General features: G+C 37.9%; 1 protein-coding gene across 24 annotated transcripts in view; it reads right to left on the bottom strand.

Moving 5' to 3' along the window:
• TTN (titin) overlaps positions 1-25,840 on the bottom strand; it is a 252,740-nt gene that overhangs the window by 59,164 nt on the left and 167,736 nt on the right. For all 24 annotated transcript variants that reach the window (XM_075180515.1, XM_075180537.1, XM_075180524.1 and 21 more), the window contains 53 exons: positions 25,496-25,798; positions 25,095-25,397; positions 24,821-25,008; positions 24,221-24,335; positions 23,843-24,127; positions 23,602-23,753; positions 23,188-23,335; positions 22,787-22,964; positions 22,568-22,689; positions 22,179-22,466; positions 21,586-21,882; positions 21,298-21,484; positions 21,072-21,187; positions 20,671-20,970; positions 20,216-20,515; positions 19,964-20,069; positions 19,674-19,870; positions 19,262-19,567; positions 18,885-19,163; positions 18,503-18,802; positions 18,114-18,416; positions 17,609-17,986; positions 17,156-17,458; positions 16,750-17,049; positions 16,365-16,661; positions 15,970-16,254; positions 15,559-15,852; positions 15,111-15,410; positions 14,703-15,011; positions 14,429-14,619; positions 13,755-14,184; positions 13,025-13,333; positions 12,784-12,932; positions 12,488-12,520; positions 11,453-11,582; positions 10,966-11,265; positions 10,491-10,808; positions 10,094-10,390; positions 9,616-9,915; positions 9,210-9,524; positions 8,958-9,106; positions 8,602-8,752; positions 8,090-8,371; positions 7,414-7,716; positions 7,003-7,305; positions 6,627-6,908; positions 6,165-6,464; positions 5,777-6,079; positions 5,051-5,359; positions 3,873-4,154; positions 3,487-3,786; positions 3,110-3,403; positions 24-2,990 (listed from right to left, as the gene is read on the bottom strand). In XM_075180515.1, coding sequence (XP_075036616.1) covers positions 24-2,990; positions 3,110-3,403; positions 3,487-3,786; positions 3,873-4,154; positions 5,051-5,359; positions 5,777-6,079; positions 6,165-6,464; positions 6,627-6,908; positions 7,003-7,305; positions 7,414-7,716; positions 8,090-8,371; positions 8,602-8,752; positions 8,958-9,106; positions 9,210-9,524; positions 9,616-9,915; positions 10,094-10,390; positions 10,491-10,808; positions 10,966-11,265; positions 11,453-11,582; positions 12,488-12,520; positions 12,784-12,932; positions 13,025-13,333; positions 13,755-14,184; positions 14,429-14,619; positions 14,703-15,011; positions 15,111-15,410; positions 15,559-15,852; positions 15,970-16,254; positions 16,365-16,661; positions 16,750-17,049; positions 17,156-17,458; positions 17,609-17,986; positions 18,114-18,416; positions 18,503-18,802; positions 18,885-19,163; positions 19,262-19,567; positions 19,674-19,870; positions 19,964-20,069; positions 20,216-20,515; positions 20,671-20,970; positions 21,072-21,187; positions 21,298-21,484; positions 21,586-21,882; positions 22,179-22,466; positions 22,568-22,689; positions 22,787-22,964; positions 23,188-23,335; positions 23,602-23,753; positions 23,843-24,127; positions 24,221-24,335; positions 24,821-25,008; positions 25,095-25,397; positions 25,496-25,798 — 16,236 coding nt within the window. The remainder of the gene's footprint in view (positions 1-23; positions 2,991-3,109; positions 3,404-3,486; positions 3,787-3,872; positions 4,155-5,050; positions 5,360-5,776; positions 6,080-6,164; positions 6,465-6,626; positions 6,909-7,002; positions 7,306-7,413; positions 7,717-8,089; positions 8,372-8,601; positions 8,753-8,957; positions 9,107-9,209; positions 9,525-9,615; positions 9,916-10,093; positions 10,391-10,490; positions 10,809-10,965; positions 11,266-11,452; positions 11,583-12,487; positions 12,521-12,783; positions 12,933-13,024; positions 13,334-13,754; positions 14,185-14,428; positions 14,620-14,702; positions 15,012-15,110; positions 15,411-15,558; positions 15,853-15,969; positions 16,255-16,364; positions 16,662-16,749; positions 17,050-17,155; positions 17,459-17,608; positions 17,987-18,113; positions 18,417-18,502; positions 18,803-18,884; positions 19,164-19,261; positions 19,568-19,673; positions 19,871-19,963; positions 20,070-20,215; positions 20,516-20,670; positions 20,971-21,071; positions 21,188-21,297; positions 21,485-21,585; positions 21,883-22,178; positions 22,467-22,567; positions 22,690-22,786; positions 22,965-23,187; positions 23,336-23,601; positions 23,754-23,842; positions 24,128-24,220; positions 24,336-24,820; positions 25,009-25,094; positions 25,398-25,495; positions 25,799-25,840) is intronic.

The raw sequence follows: 25,840 nt of genomic DNA, 5'->3' as shown, positions 1-25,840 counted from the left end.
TAAAGAATAATACTGTGAATTACCTATTGGATCTTTTGCAATTACAGGTCTTGATGGCCCACTTGGGTCTCCAAGGCCAATTTCATTTTCTGCTTTAACACGGAACTGATATTCATGCCCTGAGATAAGGTTTGGGACTTTCAATCGCCTTTCTGAAATTGCAGTTTTGGTTACAGCAACCCATCTCAATGAGTGTTTTTCTTTCTTCTCTAGAATATATCCAGTAACAGACTTGCCACCATCATATTCTGGTGGATTCCAGACAACAGTCATTTCTTCCTTGCTTACTTTGGTAACTTCTGGAGGTTCTGGAGGCCCAGGTTTGTTGTATCTTGTTTTTGCAACAATTGGTTTGGTTTCTGTTGGTGGACCAGTACCCATCTTATTCTCAGCACGAACTCTGAAGATGTATTCATTTCCTTCTATCAGGCGGGTTACATGTGCATGGGTTAAAACCACAGAAGCGGAGTATGTTGACCAAACCATGCGCTTGCTCTCACATTTCTCTAAAATATAGTTTTGTATCTCACATCCACCATCATCTTCTGGCTGATCCCAGCTAAGTGCACACCTGTCACTTGATATATCAGAAACTTTCAGGTTTTGTATTGGTCCAGGTACATCAAGAACATTAACAGAAGCATGCGCGGTAAAGGTTCCTGCTGGGTTTGTAGCCGTGACCACATATTTGCCACTGTCAGTCCGTTTTGACTTATCAAGAATAAATTTGGTGTAGTCTGATCCATTTTCAATTTTCAGCCTAGGGGATTTTGTTATATCTGTGGTATCTTTATCTTTTGCCCATGCTATTTCTGGCTGTGGTTTTCCTCTTACTCCAGCTTCAATCCTAATTGTTTCACCAGCTTTCACAACTAGCAATCCAATTAATTTCAAATCTAGTGCAGGTTTCAAAAGCTCTTCTTTAACTAAAACTTCACTTGTTTTTACCCAGTTGCTTTCACCTCCTTCATTCTTGGTCTGAACTCTAAATTGGTATAATTTGTTTTCATGGCATTTGTCTATGAGGTAGCTAGTTTCCTTGATGCTGCCTTTATGGACCCTTTCCCATTCATCAGAATCTTTAAGTTTTCTTTCAACATGATAAGTCAAGTTGGGGCTTCCACCATCGTAATCTGGTCGTCTCCATTTCAGGTAAACAAAAGTCTTTCCTACTTCAGCAATATGAAGATTTTCAGGTTCACCAGGCTTATCAACTGGATTAATAGCCAGGATAGGTGTCTTAGTTTCAACAACTGGACCAGGACCCACCTTGTTTTCTGCACAGACTCTGAATAAATATTCATGGTTTTCTATAAGAGATGCTTTAATCAACCTCTTTGTAAGATCAGAGGAAATGACAAACCATCCTCTTTGATTTGGTTCACGGTATTCCACAATGTAGTTTGTTATTTCAGAGCCACCATTATCTTGAGGGTTTTCCCAAGCTACCATGCAGGATTCTTTGGTAACATAGCTTATCCTAAGGTTCTGACAAGGTCCAGGTCTGTCTAGCACATTGACAATAACCACACCCTGGGCCTGACCACTGCTGTTCTTTGCCACAATCGTATATTTTCCATGATCAGCTCTCGTTGCTGATTTTATCTGTAACCCAACTGGAGGGAAATCTTGACTCATTTCAGTTCTGTTGTCTTTTGTTACCAGTTTTCCATCCTTAGACCATGCAATGTCTGGGTCTGGTCTGCCCTTGACACGAGCAGTAAGGTTAATTGTTTGTCCAACTCTTACGGTTAGCAAGTCACGGCAGGTCAAATCAATATCAACTTCTGGTGGGTGAAGAATATCCTTCGCAATGACAGTTTCTGGAAGTTCTCTAGGTTCCCCTTCACCAACTATATTAGCTGCTTTTATACGGAATCTATACTCATTTCCTTCGATCAAACCCGGAACCCTGAAAGCACATTGCTTTATGAGATCATCTGCATTAATTCTGTCCCATTTGGCTGTTCCTGATTTTTGGCATTCTACTACATATCCTAAAATGGGACTGCCTCCATCTCTGGTAGGCTTTGTCCATACTAAATCAGCTGTTTCTCTGCTCTTGTCTTTAAGTTTGGGATTTATAGGTGGACCTGGTGGTGTTATAGGACGGGAAGCTTTTATTGGATCTGATACTGGTGATGGTTTACTTAGTCCAGCAATATTCTCAGCAATAACTCTGAATTCATAAGTGTTGCCTTCATAGAGTCCAGTGGCACGGAACTTAAGATCAAGCACGGGTGTCTTATTTACTCTGACCCATTTACCAGAAATTTCTCTTCTTTCAACAATATAGCCACTAATTGGACTGCCACCATCAGATTTAGGAATTGTCCATGCAACAGTTGCAGCATTCTCACTGATGTCAGACACCACTGGCTTTCCAGGTGGGGATGGTGGATCAAACATATGCTTGGCCACAGCTGGTTTAGATTCTAGGGGTTTACCAATACCCATCTTATTTTCGGCACTAACACGGAAAGTATACTCATGACCTTTCTGAAGTCGTGGAATCTTGGCTTTAGTTTGAGTACTTCCTGTGCTCACTATTCCCCATGTTTCTTTCTTGCCTTCACATTTTTCCACAATGTAGTTCATAACAGCAGTTCCACCATCATCCTTTGGTGGCCTCCAGGAGATAACCATGTATTCTGGAGTAACTTCCAAGATATTTAATGGACCTGTTGGTGGGCCAGGAACATCCAAAACTGTAAGATGCAGAGCAACTGTCTTGCTTCCAGCAATATTAGAAACTGTAAGCAGATATTCTCCTGTATCCCTTCTTGTACAGTTCTTGATTGTAAGGACTGTTGAATAATTGTCAGTATCAATTTTGTAGTTGCCTTCTGACTTTATTTCTGCACTATCAGTCACCCACTTTGCAGTTGGAGTAGGGATTCCTCTCATGATAGCAGGAAGCCTTACAGTTGTACCAGCTTTGACTACAAGGCCTTCAATTAACTTAACATCGACTTCTATGCTTGGAGCAGCTGAAAAGAAAAATAAAGAATTAGAAATGACACTTAACACTGTAGAATCAAAGTTTACCATCATTAAGAATAATAATAATAATAATAATAATAATAATAATAATAATTATTATTATTACCCAGTTTTTCTTGGCACTCTACTGGTACAGTTGTGTCTGGGCGGCCGAGCCCAGCAACATTCTGAGCTCTAACGCGGAATTTGTAGACCTTTCCGTGTGTCAGCCCAGTGACAGTGCATTCTGGTATGGAAACAGTCTTGAAGTTGATCCAGTCCTCTGCACCATCTTCTTGATAGTCAACTACGAAACCAGTGATTTCAGAACCACCATCACGGTCTGGGTAGTTCCATGCAAGAGATACCTCAGTCTTGTCTACATCTAAATGATGAAGGTTCTTTGGTGGTCCAGGTGGATCTGAGCAATAGACACAAATATATGTTATATTACCGTGTCACTCATTTTAAAAATATGCATTTTAATAAACATACTGAACTTACAAATTGGATCAATAGCCTTAATTGGTTTTGGTGATTCAATATAAGAACTACGTCCAAATTGGTTCTCTGCAGCAACACGGAACATATATTGTGTGCCTTCCATGAGGTGTTTAGCCATAATACTGTGCTTCTTAGATGTAGTTGAGATAGGTACCCAACGAGGATTGGATACATCACGCTTTTCAACTATATAGTTGGTAATAACAGAGCCACCATTGTCTTCTGGTTCTTTCCAGGTAAGGTAACAGGAATCTTTCCTGATTTCACTGATTAGGAGATTTCTTGGCGGCCCAGGTTTGTCTGAAAACAAAAAAGGTAATATTAATGATACTTTTCATTTTTTGTAGCATTTGAATAAAGAGGAAAATTAAATGCATACATCTTACCAAGAACAATAACTTTAACCTCAACAGTCTTAGTTCCTGCTTCATTTTCTACTGTCAAAGAATAAATTCCTGCATCTTCTTTGACACAGTTACGGATTTCAAGCTTGCTTCCTACAGGAGTAACCACAATATCTGCCTTTGTTGGCACTTCTTTGTCTCCTTTCTTCCAGGTGACTTTGGGGAATGGCATTCCTTTAATAACAGCACTCAGTGTTATAGTATTTCCAGCTTTAACCTGTTGTTCTCGTGCCATATTCGCATCGATCAGCAGCTCAGGAGGTTCTGTTATTGAAAATATATAAATATATTATTTTTTCAATAGGCCAGTTTTCAATGTTTTTATGATTAATCTCATCACTTCCATTTAAAATCTGTGTCATGTTTGTGTGATACTTCTCCTTTGTCTACTCTGCAAAATATACATACACATATCTAATATATAAATGCTTAGTGGCGTCTGTCTGTCTGTGTGTGTGTGAAAAAAAAAAAACAAGTTGCAGCGCCACCTGCTGGGCAGAGTTATACACTGACCTACTAAATTCTTAGTGTGTGTGGGAAAAAAAATTCAAAAAGGGCTGAAATTTGGTAGGGCTCAAACTCATTTTCGTGAGGTAATTTTACCTCATGAACACACATGTGTAGAGGCGTGCGTTAGTGTGTGTGTGTGTGTGTGTAAAAAACTATTTTCTCAGAAAAGGCTCATCCAATTGACCTGGAATTTGGTATACTGACATTATTTGACAAAAAAATTAGAATAGTCAAGTCAGTTAACTTCCATCATCCCCCCTTCCCCCCATGGGAGGGGTAGTAAAGGCTAAATTTACGAGTTGAGGGGTCAAACTCATTTTCGTGAGGTAATTTTACCTCATGAACACACATTAAAAAGGCTGCTTGCGTCGGGAAGTAACGCTCTTCCACTGAGGAGGCCTGGGCTAGGTCCAAATGCATGACAAGAACCTTTTTAAGACTTTAAGTAGCTTGATTTGACTAGAATGCATGAGTATCATGCATGGGTTAACTTGTGTATATATATATATATATATATATATATATATTTAAATTTATATGTGTCATTGGTTTTCTTCATAAAGTACAATATTTCTTCCAAAAAGAAAACAGAGTAGCTTTGTAATATTAAGTACTGTAAGAATTTTTTTAAAATTTTTATTTGGACTCACCAAGTCTGTCTTTAACTTGCACTGGGTCTCGGACATAGGCAGGTTCTGATGCACCAGCAGAGTTCACTGCCATTATTCTGAACTTGTATGTTTCCCCATCTGTGAGTCCAACTACTCTGTGTTTTGTATCAGGGCAGCCATCAGCAGCATGGTTGGATTTCTTCCATTCTTCCTCGCCAACCTTTTGATATTCTACAAGATAGCCAATAATCTTGCCTCCACCGTTGTGTCTTGGTGGATGCCATGACAAATCAACAGAATTCTTGGTTTTGTCAACTGCTTCTGGGTTCACTGGTGGGCCTGGTTTGACTATAAAAAAAAACAATGGAAATAACATTTGTAAGGGATAATCTAGTACTTTAGACCCTAACATATTATGGTCTGCTGTTGCATACCCTACCCTTTTCCCATATCTTTTTTTATTATTTCCAATTTTCCCATGTTCATGATTTTCTTATTTTCACAATTCTGACTTGACTAACCTGACAGAAATGAACTCATAAAAGATAAGTAAAATATGAAAATGAAAAGTGCTTTCACATGTTTTCAAAGCACTGCATATTTGTATCATTCTTATATTACACATTTTTTTGCTATTTAGTATAGTTGTGAAAAACTATCCAAATGGGACACTAAGAGGAAATAATAAGTACAGATAAAATGATTAAACATGGAAGGAATTGTTAAATAAATTGTAAGGCTGCTATAACACAAAATATCTCATACCTATTGGGTCATTGGCAAAAAATGGCTTGGATGGTGGACTTGGATCGCCAATTCCAATTTCATTTTCTGCTGATACTCTAAATTCATATTCACATCCCTCAAGGATATCTGTTACTCTATATTGTGTATCTGGATAAATAGGCTCTCTTGAGACTTTGGTCCATCGATTGGACATGGTTTCCTTCTTTTCCACAATATAGGCAAATATGGGTTTTCCACCATCACGTGGTCTGTTCCATAAGACCAGTGCAGAATCTTTAGTTATTTCCTTGACAATTGGTTGTTCAGGTGCCTCAGGAACTCCTATACAAAATATATAAAAACATTAGTAATTTGCTAGTCTTTAGTAGATACAAGCAAGCATTAAAAAGGTAAAAATGTGGCATACTGTAGCGGTCTTTGGCCTTTATTTCATCAGACAAAAGTGGATCACTAATGCCATACAAATTTTCTGCACAAATGCGAATAGTATATTCTCTTCCTTCAATAAGTTTGGGGACCTTGCAGGTCAGTTTATTAGTTGCTGATGTTACAGGCATCCAGAGGTCTCTGTTGCTGTCTTTCTTTTCAACAATATAATTAGTGATTGAACTACCACCGTCATCAAGAGGAGGTTTCCAGGTGACAATCATGTGGTCCTTATGTACCTCGTCAAATATCACAGGACCAACTGGTGGCTGGGGTCGATCTATGTAAAGTAACAAGAAACACAAACTTAAATAACATTTTCTTCAAAATCTGTAAACAATAGATCAAATATTTACCTAATGGAAGCATACAACACCAGAGATCCTCAATCTGCTGTCTTTATATACCATATTAAAAAAAAATCCCAAATGGGGTTTCTTACCAACAATAGTTACTTCGCAAAATCCCTTTCTTGCTCCAGTACTGTTTTCAACGAGCACATGGTATTTGCCTGAATCACTCCTTTCAGATTTAAGAATGCCCAGACACAAAGTAGTTGGTGTAGTCTTGATCTTATTCCGATTGTCTTCTTTAACTGTTATATCATCTTTGAACCAGGTTACTTTTGCAGCTGGTTTTCCTGTGTAACGACCACTCATAGCAAATGACTCTCCAACTCGTACGATTAGTTTATCTCTGAAGTCAAGCTCAATTGTTGGCGGAGCTGAGGACAATAGAGAGGACAATGTAAATAACCGAATTGTAAAATAAGCTGAATTATTTTCCATAAGGTGAAATAAATACCAAAAAAGACATACCAAGTTCATCTTTACAAGTAATTGGTTTTGTGCAGAATGAAGGTTTCCCTTGTCCGACAACGTTGACAGCACTGACACGGTATTCATATGTGTCACCCTCTTTCAATCCATCATGAGTATATGTCCTATTCAGGAGCTTTTCTTTGGTGGCTCTCAAAAATTTGTCTTTTCCAATAAGGCGGCACTCTAGAACATACATTGTAATATCAGATCCTCCATTATATTTGGGTGGATTCCAGCTTAGACTTACTGAACCTTTTGTAACTGCGGTTACTTGGAGATCCTCAGGGCGTTCAGGTACAGCTGTAAGTAATAACAAGTAGCATGTAAATCTGTAGAACTAGCATAGTAGAAACAACATATATTTTACAATATTTTAAAAAAAGAACAAATAAGGTCTTGCCAACATACATATTGGTTCTCTTATAACGATCTCCTTTGTTGTCTCAACAAATGGACCCATGCCAATAATATTTTCTGGGGCGATACGGAAGAAGTATGGCACTCCTTCTATGAGGCCTTGCACTGTTGCATTTTGTCTTGTCACAGTATAAGTCACTGGTGTCCATCCTCTGCGATCAGCTTCACGTTTCTCAATGATATAATTAGTAATTGTTGAGCCTCCATCGTCTTCGGGTGAGAACCATGTAAGTTTGCATGTGTCATTTGTTAGGTTTTCAGTCTGGAATGGCTGGCTTACTGGTCCAGGAACATCTGCAAATAAATAATGAATACCAGTTGTGCTTTACATAGATTTATATCAATACGTTAAGTCAGTGGTTCCCAAACTGTGCGCCTAGGCTCCCTGGGGTGCCTTGGAGATTTCACAGGGGTGCCTCGGCCAGGGCCAGTGGTAAGCAAGGCGGGGGACTACTTGGTAATTATTTTGGCTTAGGCGTGGAGACCCTAAGGGTGCCTTGAACTGAAAAAGTTTGGAATCCACTGCGTTAAGTAATGTAATTTCCTGTAAACTATATTGTCCTATAATTTAATGTAAATAGTATCTTGCAAAGTGCACTATTATATTTCTGTTTACATGCGTTGTGAAAATTTGTAATATGAACAGAACCTGATTTTTTTCTCTTACCTAACACGTCTACGATAATAGTCCTTTTCCTTTCACCGCCTGCATTCTTGGCAATCAGGGTGTACATGCCCTGGTGGTTCCTCTGGCATTTCTTAATAACCAAAGATGAACTGATAGCTGTTGTTTCAATGACAGCTTCTGGAGGCAAGGGTTTGTCATCTCTACTCCAAGAAATTTCTGGAGCTGGCTTTCCAGAGACATAGGCTATAATTCGGATAACTCCACCAGCATGGACAACAATTCTCTCTTTCACACTGGCATCCAGCTGAATGTCAGGTATTACTGTAGACCGTAAAGAAATTTAGTTTACCATCTTACAGCATTGTAACAAGTCATATAAACACATATTTGTGTTTATTACTCTAATACACAGAGATATTTTTGGAAAAAAGACGGCAATACTGCATGTACTTGTACTGCATGTTAATTATACAGCTGTGATTTCCACTATCCAAGATAAAATTAATAATTGAATCGATGTTGAATAAAGTCAAGTGTTAGTATTAAAGTACCTGTTCTGTCCTTGGCTTCAATAACATCAGTGACATCACCAGGTTCTCCAACACCGGCAGCATTAACAGCTCTTACTCTGAACCTGTAAAAGCTTCCTTCTTTGAGTCCAGGTACAACAAACTTGGTTCCTCTGATTTCTTTATCTTTGGCCTTTGAATAAAAAGAAGTATGAAAATGTGGATACATGTAGCTAAGGATGAAGCATTTTCTATGGACTTTAAATTAGTGGCAAGGAAACTGATAGCATGGATTGGTCAAAATGACCCAATTCACAATTTTATTTACTGAACTAAATAAGTGTATGTATGCAAACTTATATATCATGCGCATTTGTTTTATATTGTCTTCTACAAACCTTGGCCCATTCCTCTTTTCCTTCTTCTTTGTATTCCACAAAATATCCAGTAATTGGAGATCCCCCATCTTTAGATGGTGGAACCCATTCTAGATCAGCAGTAGACTTAGTCCAGTCTGTAACCTTTGGAATTGGTGGTCCAGGTGGAGCTAAGAAAGATATAAATAAATAGTATTACCATGTTAAGGTTGTTTATAAAAACATGTATGTACATTTATATTTTAGTTTTTATGATAACTTAAGTGAACTTACATATTGGGTCTCTGGCAATTACTGGATCAGACGGCTGACTTGGAGGACCGACTCCAGCTGCATTAATAGCCAGCACACGATACTGATAATCAGATCCTTCAATGAGCCCTGTAACTTTGTAAGAGACACCTAGTGGCATAATTTTGATAGGATCACGGTTTACTCTCTTCCATCTCTTTCCAGTGGTCTCTTTAACTTCCAGCCAGTAACCTGTCACTGGCGAGCCACCATCATACTCGGGTTCTTCCCAATTGACGACCATAGCATCCCGCGTAACACTACTGACTGATGGTTTTTCACATTGTCCAGGAACAGCTGTAGAAGCCCAAAAAAACAGATCAGAATTGTATAATTTGCAACAGATTTAATTTATGTACAAATAGGGCATAAATTACATCAAACTTACAGTACAGATTTCTTGCAGTTTCAGGCTCACTGTCAAGGGGAAGACCAACACCATACTTGTTCTGAGCCATAATACGGAACACATATTCATGACCTTCTACCAGTTTTGGTATGGTGTAGATACACTCCTTAGCCTCTTTGGTTACAGGACTCCACAGTTTCCTGTTTGCCTCTCTCTTCTCAATAACATAGTTTGTAATCTTAGAACCTCCATCATCTTTTGGAGGAAGCCAAGCTAAAGTCATGTTTTCTGCTGTAATTGATTCAAATTTAATTGGTCCCACTGGTGGCCCAGGACGTCCTATTAAATAAAAGAGAGAAATTACTGTTACAATTGGACTGAAAATAAAGTATATAAAAAACAGGTAATTGAACATGGAATTGTTGAAAAAAAAAAAATAAATAAAAAAAATATATATATAAAATACCTAAACATAACTATAGCACAATTTAAAAATAATTTAGAAAAATATAATTACCAAGGACATTCAAACGCATTTCCTTTGAATCAGCTCCCAGGTTATTTTCCGCTGTCAAAGTGTACAAAGCAGTATCATTTCTACGAGACTGATGGATCACCAAAGTGCAATCATTTTCACCAACAACTTTGTTAACATGTTGATCGTACTGCACTGGTATTTTGTCATCAGGTTTGTTTGCAGGTGCTTTAAACCATTTCAAAGTAGGGAAAGGACAACCCTTTATCTTTGCTAAAATGTTGATGTCTGTTCCCTCTTCAGCTTCCAAAAATTCTGTAAGTTCAATTGATGGTGGACCTAATAAAAGGATTAGACAATTTGGAAAAATGTATAATACATGGATTCATTCATGGATAATAAAACAAATAAAATATTTTACTTTGCATATAATACTTACATGTCTGGTCTTTCACAGCCACTGGACCTGCAGTTGAAGATGGTTTGCTCTGTCCAGCCTCATTTACAGCTCTAACACGGAACTCATATTCTGCACCTTCCTTTAGGTCTTCAACAGTGAAATTTGTTTCTTCCACATCTCGTTTGTTGCACTGCTTCCATGTCTCTTTGCTCTCTCCTGTGGGATCCCAGACTAAACGCTCAATGATATAATGGGTCACGGGTGCTCCACCATCGTTCTTTGGTGGTCTCCATGATAGGGCCACTGAATTCTTTGTCACAAGACCAATCTTAAGCCTGGTAGGTGGCTCCGGTGGATCTTTTGAAGCAAACAGGCAGAATATAATTATTGTCTTTATTATATATCATATAGTATTTCATCAACAGTGATAACTAAGTATCAAAACGTATTCAAATCATATAAATACTGTACTTCAGTTTACTAAACATTTTTAACAATACTTCAATACACTTACGTATTGGATCTCTTGCTCTTGTCCTCTGGATGGTTACAGTAGGTGGCCCAGTGCCAAACCGGTTTTCAGCTGTAACCCTGAAGAAGTATTCCTGTCCATCAATGAGGTCGGGTACTGTGTATGAAGTACCTGCACAGTCAGTAGTGACCTTGCCCCATGATTTTCCTTCAACTGTCCTCTTTTCAACAATGTAGTTTCTGATCCTATCTCCACCATCATTATCAGGAGCTTTCCATGTAAGTTTAGCAGTGGACCTTGTAACATCACTAACTTTGAGATCTTTTGGTGGCCCAGGAGCATCTGTAAGATACAAATTATTTTATAAACACCACGTTTTTCATTCTCTGTCCTACGACAAGATTTCTAATGCTGGACTTTTCCTTCCTGTCAGTGAAAAGTTATGTTGACTCTCATAATACTTCTGGCTAGATGTCTGATAGTTTGTATTCCACATTTACATTGTAACCATAGCTTTGTATAATCTTACCCAAGACATTGACTCTGACGTTGACTGTTTTCTGTCCAGCTTTGTTCTTTGCTGTGATACTGTATTTTCCTGAGTGTTCTCTGTTGCATGTAGGAATAATGACAACTGAAGTAGTGTCTGTTGCTTCAACCTAAACATGTTCAGAAGATGTTGTTAGACTTCTAAAAGCTCCAAGGCATGTATACATTAATGAGTCGCTGGCTTTAAATTGCACAGTAGTGGCTAATTAGCCCTATACTTCTGTTTTAAAATGAAACGCAAGAAATGATCCCTATGCTATTTTGACATTTCAAGAATGTAGAGAATTTGCCAAGAACTGAATGATGAAATTTACTGCTTCCTCCTCTGAACAGGAAATCCTCTGATGTCACAAGAAATTCCTCCAGCAAAAGACAGGGGGTTATATGGCAGTGTAGAAGAGGACTCTATTGGGTCTCTCCTGTCTGCTGAAAATATTGGATGCATGTAAACTGAATCTAACAGAAATTGCTCTATTATATCCAGGTTAAACTGAGTGCTGACAAAAGGGGGGATTAATCAAACAAACCAAGCTCTCCTCAAGTTATATAAAAGGATTTAAAAAAATATATCCCTTTCACTACTTAAAATTTTAAATAAAATATAGGAGTTACAGCTGATTACAATATTAGGTAAATTACAGTCACTTGTCTGCACTAACTGTGTAAAAGTTACAAACAGAATGTTGAAAAAAAAATATTTTCCCTAATCTTGCCTGATTTTCCAACCAAAAGAGAAATATATTTATATCAATGTGCAACCAAAAGAAAAGCACAGGATTTTATCTTAATTAAGCAAACAAAAAGATGTTTGTAAATTCAATTAATACATAACATTACAGTGAGAATATATATATATATATATATATATATATATATATATATATATATATGAATATAACATTTATTTTAAAATAAAGGAAAAAAATAGCGATTTACTATAACTGTTTTAGAAGATATAAGCTGCAATACCTTACAAGCATTTTATATTATTAAGAAACAAATAATAATTACATACCTGAGAATCCACTGGAATATTGTGGACTTGATCCTATACAGGAGAAGAAAAAACCCACAAACCAGTCAAGACACTACGTATATAGTAACAGATACATAAATGCATAAAGAAGTGTCCACAGCCATTCCAAATTATCTTGTAGAAGTCAAAAGGTAAGTTAAAGCAATTAATCTTCAAGAGCCAGATTAGAGGGTGTTCTCATGGATCAGGACATCATTAAATAAATAGAGACTATAAGATATCTGTATTCATCAATAAATCCACATTGGAATGCATATTAGGCCCAATCGTCTTACCTTTATCTCTTTCTTTGCTGCACCTTCAAACTCCCAGGATGTTTTCGGTACAGGGCGACCACTAATGACAGCTGTAATTCTGATTGTGGAACCAGCACGACAGTTCAAAAGGTCTTGTGCTTTCAAGTCAATTGAAATATCAGGCTCCTCTGCAAGAAGGTAATTACATCAAAGTTTAGATTTAACCTTACAACTTCAAGAACATTTTGCTTTAACTAGATAACATATCTTTATTTCTTACCTTGAATTTCCTTCACTGGTATTTCTCCAGTAGCAAGACTTGGCTCCGATTCACCAGCAGCATTGACTGCTTTAACTCTGAATTTGTATTTCTTAAGTTCTTGCAGGTTTGGTACTACACACTCACAAGTAGGGAACAGCTTGTCTGGTTCATTGACCTTCTTCCAATCTGTAGTGCCTTCTTCTAGCATTTCAACAAGGTATCCCTTAATTGGACTACCACCATCCTTATCTGGTTTCTTCCAGGCCAGAGACACGCTTGACTTGGTTTTATCTTTCACGTCTGGGCAAGATGGAGCACCTGGCACATCTTTTGAAATAAGCAAAAAATATTTTTTCACCAAAATAAAAAAATGGGTTTATGGATACAATGATTTTTTAATACCATTAAACATGTACATGTTCATTTTAGATCTAGTTTAAAGGCCTATGATACCCTTATTACACTTTAATAAAGATATCTATTGTAACATGTTCTTTGGAATTAGGTGTCTATGAGCACACTTAGTAGTCTGTGTGGCCTATATAGGCTCATGTATATTTACACATGTAATTAAAATGAAAAAAGTCTATAATATCAGAATGATGCTTCTGTTTTTTAGTTCTTTAGTTTAGTTACATGTTTTTAAATCAAAGATGATTACGCAACGTTTTTGGAATAATTAAAAGAGATATGGAGTAGCTTAAATATGTATTTCTCAATAACTTGTCCTCATACAACTTGTACTTACAGATAGGGTCTACAGCCAAAGCAGGATCTGATGGTTCACTGGGAGGGCCTACTCCAGCAGCATTTACAGCCATAACGCGGAATTGGTATTGTACACCTTCAATCAAGCGCAGTACATTGAATTCCAGGCCTTTCACAGCAGGCTTTGTGACTGGAGCTCTGTTCACACGACCCCAATATACACCACCAACTTCTCTCTTCTCAAGCCAATAGCCAGAGATTGGAGATCCACCATTATCCAAAGGAGGTTCCCAGGACACTAGCATTGAGGATCTGGTACATTCAGAAACTTTAGGTTTTTTGGGAGCACCGGGAAGGCCATATGGATCTTTTATTACTACCTTGTCTGACAAGCAGTCATCACTGATACCATATTTGTTAACTGCTCTAACTCGGAATTGATATTCTCCATCAGTTGTAAGCTTCCAGATCTGAAATAATGAATGAAAAGCACCTTTTAACAACTTGTATCACTGTTTTACATTACTGTTTAATACTATAAAAATATACAATACAGGTCAAATGTTCTATTCTGTACTAATAGTAGTTATAAAAACACCTTTGTAAATAAATTTAATGGAATAATATAGATAATTTTTTTTTTTTTTTAAATAATGGCTAGTAATATTTCAGTAATTAGGATAAAATATGTGGCAAGATAAATTATCCACCAACCCCGTATCTTCTGTCAACTACAATGTTGGAAACTTCCTCCCATTCAGATTTCTTCTTGCTTGCATCTCGTTTGTCGATGATATAGTTGGTAATCTCACTTCCACCATTGTCTACTGGTGCATCCCAAATCAAGTAGCAGGATTCAGCTTTGATGTCAGTAACTGCCAGGTTTCTTGGTGGTGCAGGGCGATCTTTGTAAATAAATTAATTTCAAAAAATGTGTATTTGGGAAACAATGAAAAATTATCTATGGAAACTGACAGTAAATACTTACCAAACACTTCCACACTGACAGTGCGGTAAACAGTTCCGAGACGGTTGGATGCCGTAACTGTGTAGGATCCTTTATCACTCCTCTGTGCACTGGGTATGCTTATTTCTGTCTTAGCTTCACTCCTTGAAACTTCTTGTTTGCCAATCTTCAGGGCTGCTGTTGATTTGTCAATCACCACTTCATTTTTGGTCCATTCTATCTTTGGCATTGGAAGACCAGTCACTTCAGCAGGGATGTTTACAGGCTCTCCTGCCTTAACTTTAATGGTGTCTCCTCTAACAGCCAAGCGAAGAGTGACAGTGGGAGGAACTAGGTATAGGAGTGGATATAAAATAAAGAATTGCCTAAGTATTCAACCGAAAAAATGTTTAACATAACTTTAATTTCTAGCCAAATTATGAAATGTACCTTCATCATCCTGAATGACTACATTAAGAGGTAGAGAGGGTTCACTTTCACCAATTTCGTTTACAGCCTTGGCCCGGAATTCATACATGTGCAATTCTGCAAGATTTTCTACTAGAAAAGATGTGTCTGGACAGAGTCTTTTATTGCATCGCTCATACTCTGTGGCATCGTGTCGTCGTTTTTCAATGATATAACCTGTAATTGGACTGCCACCATCATTACGAGGAGGTTTCCAATCAAGTGTGATTGATGACTTAGTTCTCTCAGTGTAAGTGAATCTCTCAGGTGAACCAGGAGGGCCTACAAGAGAAATATCAAAGTGTCAACCGACACTCCAATTTGATGTGAAGCAACCTTTTATTGAAAACTCAAGTGTTTTTTCAAATCTGCTTCGTTGAAAACAAAATGCAAAACCAATTTTAATATTTGAAATATTTGTCTACTTTACCTTGTGGATCAACTGCAAGAATTGGTCCCAAATCAACAGGTGGACCACAGCCAAACTTATTCTTGCACATGACACGGAACATATATTCTTGCCCTTCTAGAAGACCTGTAATATCACACTTAGATCTTTCTGTATCTATTGGCTGTCTCCAAATGTGCATTTTAGCGTCTTTTCTTTCAATTATAAAGCCTGTGATGTCACTTCCACCATCATCAATAGGATCAGACCAGTTCAGTAGAGCCATCTTTCTGTTAACCACCACTGGTTTCAATTCAGTAACTGGCCCAGGAACATCTGAAAAAGCAGTACATTGTAAGAATCAAACATAAGATTTTTCAAGTTTCCCTTTCTAGAAAGAACAAATTGCTGACATTCAAGTTATGTACTATACTTAAGAAACAAATTTCTTACCAAAGATCTCAACTCTTGTTGCAGCAGACTTGGTACCGCTTTCATTGCTGGCAGTAATAATATACCTCCCATGGTCCTTCCTTTCTGCATTTACAATAGTAAGCACAGATGAGTTTCCAACATTAACTATTTCAGCCTTCTCTTTGTTAAGTTCACTCTCTTCTATAGACCATTCAATTTTAGGTGCAGGGCGTCCATAAACAGTGGCAGGGATGTTTAGAGTCTGGCCAGCCAGAATCTGGATACCGTCTTTTACGGAAAGGTCCAATTCAACGATTGGAGGTTCTAAAGGTGAATAAAAATAAACATACAATTACATACAATTTATGATTATATGAATGTGGCAGACATTGTTGGATCTTCACTAGATATTAATTGCAGGAAAAAAGACATACCTTGAGGTTCAAGGACTGTGATGGGTTCAGTTACACCTGGAGGTCCTTCCCCAGCTGCATTGACTGCACTCACACGAACTTTGTAATCTGCGCCTTCTCTAATGCCTTTGACAGTGTATTTGCGAATTTTAACAGGCCGTTCTGTGCAGCGAGACCATTCATTGGAGCCCATCAGCTGTTTATCAACAAAGTAGCCTATAATGTCCCCACCTCCATTATAAAGAGGGGGATCCCATTCTAAATCGATAGCAGATGAGCTTGTGTCAATAACTCTTGGAGTTGGTGGTCCCGGAAGCACTAATTATGAGAAAAGAAGCCATTTAGGGGGGGTAAGATACAGTTTCATGGAGAAAATATAGTTCAACTCATATGTTTTGTTACTTACGTATTGGAGACTGTGCAGTCTTTGGATCAGATGGAACACTAAACTTTCCAACACCGCCTGCATTTTCTGCACACACCCTAAATATGTATGTAAGACCCTCTAAAAGTTCCTCAGCTCTGACTTCTAGTGAGTTGAGTAGGTTTCTGTTGACACGAGCCCAGTGAGTGCTGTTTATTTCACGCTTCTCAATCCAATATCCTATAATAGGACTTCCATTATCTTTGGGTTCCTGCCACTTCACCAACATGGTGCTGCCTGTAACATCTTCAACCTCTGGTTTTTCTGGTGCATCTGGAGGAGCTGTAAACAGGCACATCCATTTATATAGTTGCTATTTTTTTTAAGTAAAACAAATATTATTATTTGCTACATGTAAAATCCCTTAGCAGGGGCAAAGAGCACTTACTAAATGGATCTTTAGCAAGAAGAGGTTGAGACACACACGGTGGTCCAGGGCCAAATCTGTTTTCAGCTGTAACACGGAAGATATATTCTTTGTCCTCAATAAGTTTGGTGACTGGATATTTGCAGTGTCTTAATGTAGATGTCACAATGACCCATCCAATTTCAGCCTTCGAATTGTCTTTCTTCTCCAAGACGTAGTTTAAGATTTCGCTACCACCATCGTCCAAGGGAGGCTCCCATTTGCATATAACAGAGTTCTTCCTAACTTCCTCAAATGTAAAGTTCACAGGAGGACCTGGTATATCTGTAAGTTGCAGTACAAGCAACGTAAATGATTTAAATTAGATTACCATAAAACACTTTAAGGAATTATAGGGAGAAGAACATTATTTTTTGTGGCATTGATATTATTTGCATTAGTTATATTTCTGGAACATGAGATATTTTAACTTACCTAATACATTTACTTCACATGAAGCTTTTGCAACACCATGGTCATTTTCAACCCTGATCATAAAGGTGCCGTAATCAGCCCGAATTGAATCTCTGACAGACACCTCAGATTCTCCATGTCTACTGTTGTCAACAGTCAAACGCTCTGGCAGACTAAGGTAGAATGGCTCATCCACAACAACTGCGTCTTTCCTCCTTCGAGGTAGTATTTTATCCACTCTTTTCTTTATCTCCTCTGGTCTAATTACTTCATCATTTCTTAGCCAAGTAATAGTTGGGTATGGTGATCCAGATATACGTGCATCCAATGTAATCTCGTCTCCTTGTCTCACAGAGAGTCCAGACTGCAAATTGCCTGCAAGGAACACTTTTGGAGGATCTAGTTGACAAAACATAAACATAAAATTGTTTTAATTGATATGTGATTGGCTTACATTTTGAAATTTGCAATTTTGTAAATCTTGTTCCATGTTTTTTGGTATTGTTGTTAATTTTTATGAGCTTACCCATAGGATCCACAGCTTTAATTCCTGGGGTGACACGAGAAGGCTCACTAACTCCAGCAGCATTTTCTGCACGTACACGGTACTGATATTCTTTTTCCTCTTCTAAACCTTTAACAGTGTAGGACAGTACAGGTACTAGACAGTCATTGCATTGTTCCCACTTTTCACCGCCTTTGGGTATCTTTTCAATGATGTAGCCCATAATCTTGCAGCCTCCATCATACTGAGGAGGTTTCCAGGTCAGAGTTATGGACTTTGAACTTGGATTGTGAGTATCAAGATCAACAGGTGGATCTGGGCGCTCTGCAAAATCATAATGACAAACAATCAATACATCAGTGTAAATAATCCTATGTATTGTAGTTATCTACAATTATTTGATAACTTACGTTTAGCATCTTCTGCAATTATGGGGTTTCGGAGTTCAAGATATTCCCCTCCGCCAATCTTATTTACGGCCTTGACTCTGAAATAGTATTCTCCATTGGGTATCAGATCTTTTATGTTCCATGTTAATTTGTTCTCTCCAGACATCACTGGTGTGTAAGTTCTTCTTCCGGCTTCTCTGCGTTCAAGGACATAGTGTAATATAGGGGTTCCACCATCATATTCTGGAGGCTCCCAAGAAATTTTGCAAGTATTCTTGGTAATGTCAGCTGCTTTGATGTCCTTGCATTGGCCAGGTAACCCTGTAAAATACATACAATAACATTGTCAAAATGTTTTTTACATTAATGACACCAAATATTGCTACAAATTGCTAGCAGTTACCTATGACTTTAACATTAATTGAGCCTGTGGTAGATCCAATTTTATTTTCTAATGTAATAGTATAGACTCCGGCATCTGCATGTACGACGTTAGACACATCTAGAGTGGCAGATATGTAGTCACTCTTGGCTGTTACTCTGTCAGCGATTTTAATTTCCCTTCCATCCTTATGCCAGCTAATAGTTGGTTTTGGAACAGCTCTGAATGGCACTGGAATATTAAGTTTTTCTCCTTCTATAACAACAATATCCTGTGATTTCAGATCAATTGTTGGGTTACCTATATGGAAACAATAAAATGCATATAAATATCTTGTAATGGGAGAATTTTACTGTTTTTTTTTATGTAAAGCACTAAGAAGTGAATAATATACTCACAGTCAGGATCCTTAGCAAACACATTCTCTGAAATTTCAGAAGGATCACTAGCGCCAATGGCATTGACAGCTCTAACACGAAGGACATACTCTTTATCAGGAATAATGCCTTCTTCAGCTTTGTACTTGAGGTCTTTAACTGGTCGAGAATTGATTCTCATCCACTTTTCGGTGCCTGCTAGACATGCTTCAACATGATATCCAATAATGGGGCTACCACCATTTCTCTCTGGAGGCTTCCAAGCAATGGAGATGTGGTTTCTGCTGGCATCAGTAACATGTAACTCAAGAGGAGGTGATGGGGGACCTAAAAATAAATGGAGACATTTTAGGAATAATTTGGAAACTCTCCTGCAAATGCTTCAAAATTTACCATTTACTATCCCTATACTTTCTGTTTTCCCTTTACTTACTTGTAGGGTCTTCAATGGCCAACATATCTGTAGGTTCACTTGGATGACCAACACCAGCTTCATTTTCTGCACGAACCTGGAATTGAACCTCTGTGCCCTCAATAACATCTGTTACTCTGAATAGACAATCTGGTCCAGATGTCCTTCCAGCCTTTACCCAGCGTGTGGCCATTTTTTCTTTCTTTTCAATAACATATCTGTTGGTGCAATAATGTTGAAATATAAGCACTGCAATCTAGTTTAATTAATATATGGAACATGATATTAATCTATGCATTTTCATGACTAACCTTTGAATAGGCCTTCCACCATCATTCTTGGGGGCTTCCCATTTCAATTCTACGTGTCTCTTTGTTACATCAACCACTGTAAGGGCATATGGTGGTCCAGGGGTAGCTAAAAAATACAATTGAAAAATTAGAAGGCATGTATTGTAAATGTATATGCTAAGCTTTAAAAACGTTTTTCACTTAAAAAATGAAGCAGTGAATATGACAAGTCTTGCTTTGCTATTCTATTTCATAAAATGTAAGAAAACTTACTGAAAGTATCCTTGGCCAACACCGAATCTTCCAGTTCACAGTAGTCACTTTGCCCTACTGCATTCTCAGCAGCTACACGGAACACATATAATGAACCTTCAGAGAGTGGGGTAACTGAACATTTGATGTCCTTTACTGTGGTGTCCACTGTCTGCCAGCCTTTGCGTCTAACATCTCTCTTTTCCACAATGTAGTTGGTAACTGGAGAGCCTCCATCTCTTTCAGGGGCAGTCCATTTAAGATCTGCTGTGTTCTTAGTTATGTTAATAACCTCAAGCCAGCGGGGTGGTGAAGGAGGATCTAAGAGATAAAACGCACATCATTAGCACAGTAGGTACTCATTTACAATTAACTGCATTGTATAACTAGTTGGTTGCATGATTAAGTGTTCTTATTGGGAAATTGACTTTTTATAGGTTATGTCTGAATTCCAACAAAAACTAGGCAAAACTTACTCAATCTCTCCTTGCAGAGCACTGGGTCACTTGGTTCACTAGGCTCACTTTCTCCAACTTTGTTTACTGCTCTTACTCTAAAAGAGTACTCTTGCTTCTCCATTAGACCTTTCAAAAAGTGTTCTGTGGTTGGAATGCCATCTGCAACTCTAACCCATTCATCTGTTCCAGTCTTCAACAGCTCAATGACATAAGAATCAATCTTGGCACCACCATCATGCTCTGGTTTCAACCAGTTCAAGAATGCAGATGTCTTAGCAACATCTTTAACAGTTGGTTTGCCTGGAGGCCATGGTGGATCTAGATTAGAAGTAAAAATTCAGTAAATAAATAATTATATTAAACAAAATTGTCATTTAAAGTGACTACAGTTTCATTTGCTAAAATAGATTGAAACATACCAATTGGATCTTTTATTAAGATGGGTTCAGTCTCTTTACTTGGCTTTCCAGGGCCAGCAAGATTTTCTGCCAAAACACGGAATTGATACTTCTTTTTGTTGGTAAGGCCTTTGACTCTGTTAAAGAATAGGATATGCAATTATTTACAAATGTGTATTTGCATATATTTTACTCATTTCAATTACACTAAATGCAACTAGAATACATTTTAACTGAAGGTGCTTACCTGTATGTAGGATCTTTCACTGGAGTTTTGTTGCATTTGACCCATTTTCCAGTTTCAGGATCCAGTTTTTCAATCCAATATCCAGTAATTGGACTTCCACCATCTTCATCTGGTTCATTCCAGGACAATGTCACTGAGTCTTTAGTAACATCAGAAGGTTCAAGTCGGGTTGGTGGACCTGGTGGATCTATAAAACAGAATCAACAAGAAGTATTGTAAGATTCCATAGGTTCCACAGATCAAAGTTTTAGTTGAGACATAGCACAAGCAATATAAATGCTCTCATACCAAATGTATACTTGGCAATCATTGAGATAGACTGGACTGGCTCTCCAATGCCGTACATATTTTCAGCACTGACTCTGAACATGTATTCCTTAAGAGGAGTTAATTTTACAGCCTTGAATCGTGTTTCTTTAATTGTTGATGACAGTTTGTTCCAGATTTTACTGTCTCCAGCTGATTGTTCCAGAATGTAGTTGGTAATCCTTGAGCCACCATCGTCTCTTGGAGGATTCCAGGTCAGTACACAAGATTCATTGGTAATCTCAGAAATGTCAAATGCAGCTGGAGGTCCAGGCTTATCTGTGCACGTAAACAAAATATTAAAATGAATTAATATAAGTGTGCTGTACACAACAAAATTTACACACACACACACACACACACACACACACAAACACATACACACAAACACATACAAACACATACACACAGACACATACACACACACATATATATATATTAAGTGTGCCTCATCAAGAGAGAAAAATAAAGTCAATGACTAAAAGTGTTGTTTATTTAAATAATATTCAGTGTTTTTAGAAAAAAGGTTACTGGTGTATGCCTTAGCTTTTTCTTTCATGAACACAGTGTCATACCTAAAACATTAACTTCAACGACAGCTGTAGCCCGACCAGAGCTATTTACAGCTTCAATGATGTAGGTTCCAGAGTCGCTTCGTTTGCTTTCTGCAATTATAACTGTGGAGTGTCCAGGTTTGGACTCAATAGTTATTCGATTGTCAACTCTTAGAAGGGAGTCTGCTTTGTTCCATGTAATCTTAGGCTCTGGTTTTCCATTAATTGTAGCCGGTAATTCGATTTTGGTTCCAGCCTTGACTGTTATGCCAGTTATCAGTTTCACATCCAGGATAATTTCTGGTGCCTCTGTATTAGGAAATTGAAGATAATTTTAATAAAATCTGGTATATGCATCGTAAGCATTCATATTTTCATCAGTAAGCATATAATATTAGAATACTTCATACCTTTGGGATCTGTAGCAAGGATTTCATCTGTCGGCCTGCTTGGTTTACTGGCACCAAGTCTATTGAGTGCTTTTACACGATATGCATACCACTGGCCTTCAGTGAGATTGTCCACCTGGAACCTATAAAGAATAGACATTTCCATGTTAGAAGATGAACTAAAAAATGGACGTCTATCTGAGTTCTATAATGTATTCTTCTGCCACAAATCCCACTTACTTAGTTTCTGTAACTGAATCGCCACAAATCTCCCATTTATCAGTTCCACGCTGGCATTTCTCCACAAGATAACCCTTAATGCGTGAACCACCATCATATTTAGGTGTCTCCCATGTAAGGAAAATTCCTTTGGAAGTTGGATCTCTCCATTTAACATTTTCAGGTGGGTCGGGAACAGCTAAAATAAGAGAAGAGAAACAGAATCAGCAAACGGTGTAGCAAAATACATGTGGTGCCAAGTGCCAGAGAAACCACTCAAACTCTGTGCTTCCTTACTACTGGAAATAGCGGCTGGGGGAACATGTCATTTTAATAAACCATTAGTTATTTTAAACTATGTATTTCAAAACTAATATCCACACTCTGGAGTTTTTCACATAATAGAATGAATTGTGACCTACTTGCTGGTGCAGACATGTTCACTGGCTCATCAATGTATGCAGGTTCTCCTGGTCCACACTTGTTGCAAGCTGAAACCCTGAAGAGATATTCTCTACCTTGGATAAGGTCAGATACTGTGAATTCCTGGTCCAAGACATTATCTATAACCTATAATAAAATAAAATCTTAGTAAATCTAGCTGTATTCCAAAGCCAATGTCTATAAAACATAGCTGTAAAGACATCTTAATAGTTGTAGAGACATCTTAATCTAGGCTGCCTTTTTAGACAAAACTTTTACTTTTGTTATGCTTTTTTGACGTGCTCAGGAATCTGTAAAAAGATGAATAATAGACTTGTGTAGCTTTTCAGCTATAAGAAAGCTAAACTCCCAATAAAATAAAAATGTTAAACTATTGTAGTACTAATACACACCCTTGCCCAGGTCTTGCGGTTGACTTCTCGCTTCTCAATAAGGTATCCAGTCAGTGGGCTGCCACCATCGTTCTCAGGTGCTTCCCAAGACAGGTTAACAGTGCTTCTTGTGAGGTCCCCAATCTTGAGCTCTCTTGGAGCACTTGGCCGAGCTAAGAAAGGTTTCAGATAAATTAATTAAGAGAATAAAACATATCTCTAGCAATACTTGTATAAAATTACAAGGTTTACTAGCACTTACCAATAACATTGACATCAATTTCTCCGGACACTGATACCACAGTATTTTTAAGCTCTAATTTATAGATTCCTTTATCAGGGCGTTCGCTTGGAGAAATCACAAGCTTTGCAAAGGCTGCAGTGGTGTCTATTGTAACACGGTCATTGCTTTCCAAGACTGTACCATTCACCGACCACACTGCAGTTGGAGTTGGGTAGCCAGTGATAGGGACAAGTATTTTAAGAGGTTCAGGGACAATCACTTCAAGGCCATCTTTGAAAGCACTTAAGTCCATGGAAGGTGGTGCTGCAGAAATTAAATAAATACAACAATTTTATATACTGTTTGTTAATATATGTAATGATTCATTTTCAGTGTGTTTTTAAAATATACACTCACTGTGAGGATCATCTGCTGTCAGAGGTCCTAGGCTTTCAGTAGGATCTGATATGCCAGCTGCATTTTCCGCAGACACTCTATAGTAGTAGTTTGATCCAGCCTTCAAACCAGTCACCTGATGTAATCAATAAAGAAATTGCATGAAGAAGTTAATTAACATTCTAAAAAAAAAATCAGGTTAAAAAATGTAGACGCCTTATTTAAAGCTAAATTTAATAATTGGGCAGATTACAGTCTGGAACATAATACAATATTAGACAGAAATAACTTTCCAGTTCTCAGGTGGTGTCCCCAGACCACTTCTTTATGGTAAAACACCAATCTGGATGGTTCACAGCATAGGAATGTAGAGATGGATTTAAAAGAAATATTTCTAATACAATTTTAAGTTTGAGCTTTGTTGTTTTATATTTTCTGTCTTTCTTCTTTCATTTATTATAATATTTAAATATTAGGGAATTGTGAAAACATGAATTGAATGATGGCTTTGTCTCAAAAATAAAACTTTTGGGAAGTATTGATCTAGAAAAATAAATTTGCCTTGCACTTATATTTCCAATTACTAGAGAAATTTTGTACAGAATCTGCTAATGAATATACCTTGTATGTAAGATCAGGAGCGAGTCTCATGTTGCAACGAATCCATTTGTCTGAGCCTTCTTCACATCGTTCAATAATATAGCCTAATACTGGGCTTCCTCCATCCTGCAGAGGAGGCTCCCATGTAAGCTGAACAGATGCCTTGGTTTGATGAGAATGGGTAAGGTTGATTGGTGGACTTGGTTTATCTAAGAAGGAAAGCGCATATAGTGTTAATTATTAATACTAACGTTTCAGTGTGTTAAGAATACATCACCCAGAAGTATTTGCATACCAATTGGATCTCTGATCTTTACAGAGCGTGTAGCAGCACTTGGCTTGCCAACTCCAGCTTGGTTTTCAGCTCTGACTCGGAAAATGTATTCCTTGTTCTCCACCACATCATTGAGAGTGGTTCCCAGCTCATCTGGTTTGGTGATCATTGCGGCATCCCATTTGATGGAAGCTCTGTCACGCAGCTCAATAATGTATGCTGTTATTTCAGTTCCACCATCATACTCTGGTGGTTCCCAGGTCAGCGATGCACCAAAGCGATTGACGTTACAAACATCTACATTCAAAGGAGGTCCTGGGACATCTGTATCAAAGGTAATGATTCATATTATATCATCGTGTACAAAGTAAAATAAACTAAAACAGCAATATTGTACATTGCACATATTATATAGTACTTACCAAACTTGTTCTTTGCTTCAACAGGTTTGTCTGTTTCCACTGGTTCACCAGCGCCTACTCTGTTCTTTGCGCTTACACGGAAGAGGTATTCCACGCCTCCCTTCTGGAGTCCAGTGACTGTATATTCACAGCTATCTGCATGGTCAGTGACCAGGACCCAAGTCTTACGCTTCACATCTCTCCTTTCTACAATGTAGCCGGTGATTTTACTACCACCATCAGTCTCTGGTTCTTCCCAAGCCAGGCTGACCTCTCCATCATATGTATCAATAACCTCTAGATTTCTGACGGGCCCAGGGACATCTGAAATAGATTTTAAAACTATCAGTGCCTGACAACTAGATT

The sequence above is a fragment of the Mixophyes fleayi genome, chromosome 7, assembly GCF_038048845.1.
Source record: "Mixophyes fleayi isolate aMixFle1 chromosome 7, aMixFle1.hap1, whole genome shotgun sequence".
NCBI classification, from domain to species: Eukaryota; Metazoa; Chordata; class Amphibia; order Anura; family Limnodynastidae; genus Mixophyes; species Mixophyes fleayi.
The sequence above is the reverse complement of the archived record's forward strand: the minus strand, read 5'-3'. Positions and strand labels throughout refer to the sequence as shown.